This window comes from Corylus avellana, chromosome ca4 (genome assembly GCF_901000735.1).
Source record: "Corylus avellana chromosome ca4, CavTom2PMs-1.0".
NCBI lineage: Eukaryota > Viridiplantae > Streptophyta > Magnoliopsida > Fagales > Betulaceae > Corylus > Corylus avellana.
The window spans coordinates 474,962-482,892 of NC_081544.1; the positions used below are offsets into that span (position 1 = coordinate 474,962).

Here is a 7,931-nt window from a genome sequence, read left to right on the forward strand (position 1 = left end):
ATCTAATATAATATATAATATGAGAGTTTTAGACAGGAGAGTCTAAGAGTTTGACACGTGGCATTCTATTTATCTGACAAATCATTATATTAAATGAAACTGTACGTTTAAATATATTTTAAAGTTTTAAGTAGAATAGGTTAATATCATGACATGTGTCATTCCATTTAAAATGAAAACACGTGCTTTTTTTTTTTTTTTCAAACTACCCACTTTCTCAATCTCAACTGCCATATCTAATCTAATCTAATATATATAATCTAATCTAATCATCTAATCATCATCATCATATATATAAAAGCGGAGTTTTGACTTAGAGAGGCTAATATTGCGACATGTGGCGTCTTTTTATAAAGACAATTGTCCATGTTTAAGTGTAAAACAAATGTTTAGTTTTTTTTTTTTTTTTTAACAAAAACAAAGCTTTGGTGAAACGTTGTACCTTCAGTTATTTTGAAAAAATAACTTATCCAATAAACAATAAATCAAACCTCTTTTAAAACCACGTATCTAAATCAAACCTCTTTTTCATACCTGTCTCCTCACTTTGCTTCTCCTAAACGTCTATGGCATGCGGTTATTCCAATATAGAGCATCTCAAGGGGACAACTATGGAGAAGAAGATGGCTTCGGGATGTTCTACATGATGCAGGGGGACCTCCATGCCTGAATTCCCACAACCAACAACTAATACACGCTCCCCACTATAACTCTCGCCGGATTTGTAGTCACAAGCATGCATGACGTTGCCACCAAACTCTTCGAAGCCTTCAAACTTCGGCACCACTTTCTCTACATTCTCACTGTTGGTTGGCCACCACGAGCCACCGGCAAATGTACTCAACTTGATCGCCATGGTTGTTTGAACTGCTTTCTCTATTGGTTTGGATCCTCCACAAACCAAAAGTTTCAGCATACTTAGTAGACTGCACTGTTTCATTGAAGTGTTTCGTATAGGATTCAAGGTAGTCGATAAACTGATATTTTGTGGGATATTTTGAAAACTCCTCCGAGAATGGAAAGTTGGGTAGTTGGCAAAATTGTTTGGGGAGATGAAGCTAGCTTGAGGCGATCGTACATTTGGTTTTGCCACAGAGAGGCAAAGCAAAAGCAATCAAAAATTAAGAGAGAAAGAAAAAGGAGAACCATCACGTTTGGCTCTCATCCAATCGAGTTTTGAAGGTTCCCATTTTTTTCACTTAAATAAATTTGGATTTTTATTTTTTTAAATTCTTTGTGATGTATATTTCGGTAGTTGTTGGAGTCAATTTGATTAGGAAAATTACTCTTTTCAAATTCGTCAATTTTGAACTTGGTTTAAAACACCATGTTTTACACTTTCACTCCAACACCACTTCCCCTCATTTTCACGCATAAAAATTTGGATTTTTTATGTTCTTTTTTGGTGATGTACATTTCGGTAGTTGATGCCAATTTGATTAAGAAAATTACTCTTTTCAAATTCGTCAGTTTTGGATTTGGTTTAAAGCACCATGTTTCACACTTTTACTCAAATACCACTTCCCTTATTTTTCACGTACAGACATTTGGATATTTTTTTTTTATTTTTTTTTTGGTGATGTATATTTCGGTAGTTGTTGGTGCAAATTTGATTAAGAAAATTACTCTTTTCAAATTCGTTTTGGACTTGGTTTAAAACACCATGTTTCACACTTTTACTCAAACACCATTTCTCCTCTTTTTCATGAATAGAAATTTGGATTTTCTTTTTCTTTTTTGGTGATGTATATTTCTGTAGTTGTTGGTGCCAATTTGACTAAGAAAATTACTCTTTTCAAATTCATCAGTTTTTGACTTGGTTTAAAACACACTTTTACTCAAACACTACTTCCCCTCTTTTTCATGAATAGAAATTTAGATTTTTTTTTTTAATTTTTTTTTCTTTCTATTATATTCTTCATTTGTGATGTATATTTTGGTAGTTGTTGGTGCTAATTTGATTAAGAAAATTACTTTTTTCAAATTCGTTTTGGATTTGGTTTAAAACATCATGTTTCACACTTTCACTCAAACACCGGTACCACTTCCCCTCTTTTTCACATATAGAAATTTGGATTTTGTTTTAAGTTTATATTTTTATTTTTTATTTTTATTTTTTCCTATTCAAAGCGAGAAAGGGGGATTTGGATTTGGTTTAAAACACCATGTTTCACACTTTTACTCAAACACCAAATTCCCTCTCATTAAACGTAAGTTTTAAACTAAATGTCAGATTTACATTTCGAATGTAAGTTTTGCGTTGAACTCTCAAATATATCTGTCTCACCCTTAACTTCGACGAATTTTCAGTTTCTTTCCCTGATCAATAGAGATTCATGAGGATGTATTTTGTTTGTTAAATGTAGGTTACTTTACATTTGCAGGCCGCCTTAAAAAAGAATGATAAATAAACCATTTGTTTCTTTATTTTTTGTTGTTTTGTGTTATTTTTTGTACTAACTTTTATATTATTTTTTTAACTTTTGTTCTAAAAGTAGTTTCATTTATTATTATATATTGAGATTTGAGAAGATGTTTTAAAAAAAAAATTATGTATTTGACAAGACTTTTTGTATACATGTGAATTTAATTGAAACCAAGAAAGTACACGAAAAAGAAATTAATTTATTTTCTATTATATTACTATTTTTCATTTTTCTGCAACAAATACAAAAAGACAATTAATTTATGTTATATTAATATTAATTTTGATTAAGTCCTGGAAATTGTATTTGCAGATCGTGTTGAAAGATAATGGTAAATAACGTAGTAGAGAACGATAAATAATCCATTTGTTATTTTTATTATATGTGGCTCTACACTCTGAATTCCATTTTTTGACCTTATTGGTTGATTAAATTTTTATATTATTTATTTGCTTTTTGTCTAAAATTAGTTTCTTTTATGTTATAATTAAATTGATCACTTATTTCACTAATTGGTTTATGTTTAAGATGACCAGGATAAGTATTAGAATATCATCTTTAAGAATCATGTGTATCTAGCCTACTGAATTTAGTTTCAATTTATCCACTACAACTGCTCTAACAACAGATCCAGAATATATATAAAATTCTAATCCATATTGCAACGCATTCCATGCATGTGAATGTAACTTTTTTTTTTTATTTATAATTTTTAGATTTTGTTCATCCATTTTAATGAAGATTTTGTTTATTTTATATTTATTAAAAAAAAATTGTTTATTTTGCTCTGTATTTATTTCGAATGTTCAAAATTATATGAGTTTTATTTGTATTGAAATATAATATGTCTATATTTTAATTCATTTGAATGTTTTATGGGATTTTTTTTTTTTTTTTTTTTGGCATTTTGTGTGACTTACTCGGATTTTCATGCATTTTTGGAATTTTTTTTTTCTTCTCTTCTTAAGAGCAAAAGAAGGAAAAAAAAATTTATTTGATTGTTGTACATAAAAGGAACATAAAATCTTTCAAAACACTAAATGTATAATGAAGCATTGAACCTGGCGTGAAATGATTTATTTGATTGCCTTAAATTTTGAATGAAATTATTTGTTTTTGTTTATTTTGCTCTGTATTTTTTTTTTTTTTTTTCTAAATGTCCAGAATTTATGAATTTTATTTATATTAAGATATAACTGGTATCACATCATGTGTTCTCGATCTCTTTCCCTAATCGATAGATATCAAGGATCGATTTTAATTCTTGTTAATTTGCAATTAGTTTATTTGATGAAATATGTGTTTTTCTTTAAAAAAAAATGTTTGGGTTATGAAATTTGCATTTGAAGGGGTGTGTTCAGAGAGAATGATAAATGATGTAGCAAAGAAGTAAATAGTCTATTTATTTTTATTTTATTTTTTGTGGTTATGTGCTTTTGACTCCATTTTTTTGTCTCTATTTTTTGTTTTAATTTTTATAATATTTTTTTACTGTAAACGTAGTTTTTTTTTTAACGTTATATATACGAACGATTGTCAAAAGAAAAAATATCTAATTGACATGACCACTTTCTATACCTATGAATTTCATTTGGATTGAGAAAAGTATATGGACAAAAACTTTATATGGTTGGAAGAAAAAAAGAAGAAAAAAACCTCTATTTGATTGGACTTCATCCTATACCTTATAAATTTCATTGCTTATGTTTTTGTTTATGCTTTTGAGTAAAGAAGAAAGATAAATGATATAATTCATTTATTTTTTAACCATGATTTAATGAAAGTTTTTTATTTTGGGTAGCCAATTAATTAATTGAATGAGGAGAAGGAAATTAGTTAGTGTAATTTCTCAAACTTCTCTCTTTGAAAGTATTTTAAATAAACTTCTCTCTCAATGCTTTTTTTTTTTTCTTTTTTTTTTTTTTGTCATTTATATATCCACTAATTATTATTATTATTTTTTCTGTCTTATCATTTTTAAAAACAATCCATGCATTGCACGGGATACAAGCTCGTTTGTATAATACTTATGAATTTGCCAATAAGCAATTGCTTTGCAACAAGTCTTATAATTGTGACATGGCAGAGATGCAGAGATTTCTACACGAAGGATTTGAGAATGAGAGTGATCACTTTTATATGGAGGTGGCACAAAGCCACCCGGCCCTTTGTGCCCACCACTCAACAAGTAACACCTTAGCACATTAGAATAAACCTAAGTTTAAAGAAAAAACACTACTACACCAGATTATATCAAATATGAAAAAAATAATAATAATTAAAAAACCAATTAAATTTTTTTAAAACAAAAATTGAAGGGTTGGCCCTGCCAGCCACCCCATCCCCACTTGGGTGGCCGGCCAGCCATCTCAGATGGGCAGAGGTGGCCGCGCGGCCACCCCCAGCCCATCTGGGGTGGCCGGCGAGCCACCACAGACCATGGAGTGTCCCCGCAGGCCACCCCCACCCCATCTGGGGTGGCCAGCAAGCCACCCCATGGCCTAGGGGTGGCCCGCGCCCTAGGCCAGGGGTGGCTTGCCGGCCACCCCAAATGGGCTGGCCGCCACCCTCAGCCCTCCTACGCATTCTTTAAAAATAAAAAAATAAAAAATAAAAAATAAAAAATGAAGAAACCTGATATAATAAGGTGTTTTGGGCTAATATTCCTAATATGCTCTATTCTGAGGCGTTAAATCCTCCTTGGTGGGCACAAAGGGGTTACTTTGTGCCACACCTGTATAGAAGTTATGCTTTTTGAGAATACATTGTACGTGTCAAGGACTACAACAACTTACTTTTCACTAGTGATGAGAATACATTGTACGTGTCAAGGACTACAACAACTTACTTTTCACTAGTGAGACAACATATCTGAGTTGTGCAAGCTACAACAGTTATGATAATCCAGTAGACACCCGACGAGATAAGGCCTACGATATCTGAGCGTTGCTCATCCTTTATATAGTTGGCAGTAGATAGCTTCTTCAACTCAATGACAGACTCCGAGAAGTCCAACACGTCATTGATCATTTTGTTAACTTCACTAATCTTTTCCTTATATTTTTGGAGGTGTAAATGCTTTAAGGTCGTAGGTACATGTTTTGGGATCTCCACTGATTCGACGTCTTGGCGTGATGAGTGAAACTGGGCAGGAGCCAGGAAATACTTGTAATTCAAAGGAAAAGCTTCAAGTGCAAGCACTGCGTTAACTTCCCAGGAATAGCTTGAAAGTTTGTTAAGTATTGAAATAGTTGTTTCATGTGCAATTTCCGCACATAGAGACTTCCATGCCATTTGACATGCATTACACATTTGTTACTATGAAAAAAAAAGCTAATTTGGTAAATATACAGTAAAAACGATGACATTCATCTCAATCCAAATTCGTGTGCCACAAACATTTAAAAAAAAAAAATTAAAAAAAGAGTTATATATGACATAAATTTCCAAAATTTTTTCTGACCTAGTCTAATGAGCGACAAGTATTATTTCTCACATATTTGCTTTAATATTCTTAAAATTTATTTATTCATTAATCTAAGAACTCAAAAATTAATTTTTTAGAAACTCAAACATATTGAAGGACAGGTGTCACTAATTAAAATAAGTTTTGTGTGCGGTTATATATTGTGCAGGATTTTTGTGGGATGAAAAAAGAAGTGCTATATATTCTTTGTAATTACCTCATAGGAAAGTTGCTCGAGTCCGAGCCTGAATAATAGTGGATCGAAGCTGTCTATGGACACCAGGTTCTCCGGGTGTTCTTGGCCCTATATATAGTAAGTCATAAGTAATTATCGGTGAAAGAAACCTCAAAGACTAACTTGATTCCATCAATAACTAAAAAAAAATTCATCCCATCTATATTTGTTCAGATCTCCTGGAATGAACGTGCTAAATCTTAATGCTCGACAATTGTATTATCCCACTTACGGACTAGAAGAAAAAAGTGAAAAAGAGAATCTTATGAAGAATATGATGGTAGAAACACATACCAGTAAGGCATTGTCAACAGTACGGGTTGTGTGCTTAAGATCGTTTTTGACGTCAACGAAAAGAGAGTCCGCATCATTTTTTTCGTCAGCACGAACATGGGCATGGACTGCAGAAATTAGACGCATGAGACTGTTGTAGCAGAAGGACATGTCCCACTTGGTTAATAACTTAATGGTGGTGAATGAGTGGTAGATCGGTAGGAAGGTTGTCACGGGTCTGATTTGATAAGAGAAAAGCAAATCAAAAATGGAAGCATGCAGAGTTGGCGAGTTGCAGAAGGGTTTCGAAAGCAGAAGAGATTCGTTGAGAGGAGAGGGGAAGGAAACGTTGGGCGCAACTCGCAAGGCGTGACTGGCAGAAATGATTTGGTAAAGTAATGCTATTGGGGCTACGCGTCTTCTATCCGACTGTTGGATCATAAAAGTCTTGGGCTATTAACACGTGAGGCTATTCTCTATTTAATGGCGAATATAAAACATATGATCTCATCCTTTTTCGAAGGAGAAGGTAGTGTCATTTTAAGATAGAGTCATTAGTATTGGCATATAAAATGTAAGTGCAATACAATTTTTCTAAATAATGAACAATATTTACATCATATCATATGACATGACACACCAGTACATATAGAAAAATAATTATAAAATACTTTTATATGGGTAAAACTTCATGCTCAAAGAAATTTATGTTTATATCTGGCCTTAGATCCAATGTTTGTTTGTGACGCTGCACCATGTATGAACGCGATCATTAGGACGACTTCAATAGCAACATGGGCTACTTAGTGTCGGACTTAGTTGGATTGCTAGTTGAAGATGGTATGCAGCAATATTTAGGATACCAGTATTGTACTACGAGTCCCTCATGAGAAAGCCAACTCTATTGAGAAGGAGTTGAGGCTTCAAATAGACCATACAGAAGAACATTATGACCATTAACTTATATATGTATTGATAATTTCCATGTATCAACATACAAGTGACTTGTTGAGATTATGCTGGTCTAATTTATAAAATAAACCACATTTTCTCTAACCGGTATAATAATGGAGACAACATTGATCTTTTATAAAATGCATGTTTCAAACAATTACTTTAGTCTGTTTTTTTTTTTTTTTTTAATTACTTTAGTCTGTTAGTATAATTAGTTTTATTCTTACAAAGTTCCGGACTTACTCGGTTATTTCTTTCTACTGTGAAACACTTCGATGTTTTGCAGATTAGCAGTCTGCCAGTTATAAATGGGAGTATTTCACTAAGCTGAAGGACTCTTAGTTAGGTTTGTTAGCATAGTTATGATTGTTGGATGGCCCTTATTGTGGGAACAGGATCCTCTCCAGTTCATGACTAGGATTTCATTTCAGAAATCCTATGGCCACAAATAAGATACACATCTCATCAATAAAAATAATAATAAAATATTATTTTAAATTAAAAAGATTTTAATAAAACAATTAAGAAAGAAAAAAGAAAAAGAAAAGAAGGGGGTGGCTGGCCACCATAGGCCACC

At 32.3% G+C, this 7,931-nt stretch overlaps 1 protein-coding gene across 1 annotated transcript; it reads right to left on the minus strand.

Moving 5' to 3' along the window:
* Positions 1–5,267: 5,267 nt before the first annotated feature.
* Positions 5,268–6,689, minus strand: LOC132180118 (protein SIEVE ELEMENT OCCLUSION B-like). Its single transcript, XM_059592975.1, has 3 exons — positions 6,422–6,689; positions 6,110–6,196; positions 5,268–5,591 (listed from the first exon to the last, which is right to left on the minus strand). The coding sequence occupies exons 1-3, from the start codon at positions 6,569–6,571 to the stop codon at positions 5,271–5,273; spliced, it is 558 nt and encodes a 185-aa protein (XP_059448958.1). The 5' UTR covers positions 6,572–6,689; the 3' UTR covers positions 5,268–5,270.
* Positions 6,690–7,931: the final 1,242 nt, after the last annotated feature.

Bases quoted from the DNA above. Each gene is read 5' to 3' on its own strand.
- LOC132180118 (XM_059592975.1), bottom strand. From the start codon at position 6,571: ATGTCCTTCTGCTACAACAGTCTCATGCGTCTAATTTCTGCAGTCCAT. The intron at 6,197-6,421 runs GTATGTGTTTCT...TACTATATATAG, and splicing joins CTGTTGACAATGCCTTACTG to GGCCAAGAACACCCGGAGAA. The intron at 5,592-6,109 runs GTAATTACAAAG...TTGAATTACAAG, and splicing joins TCGAGCAACTTTCCTATGAG to TATTTCCTGGCTCCTGCCCA.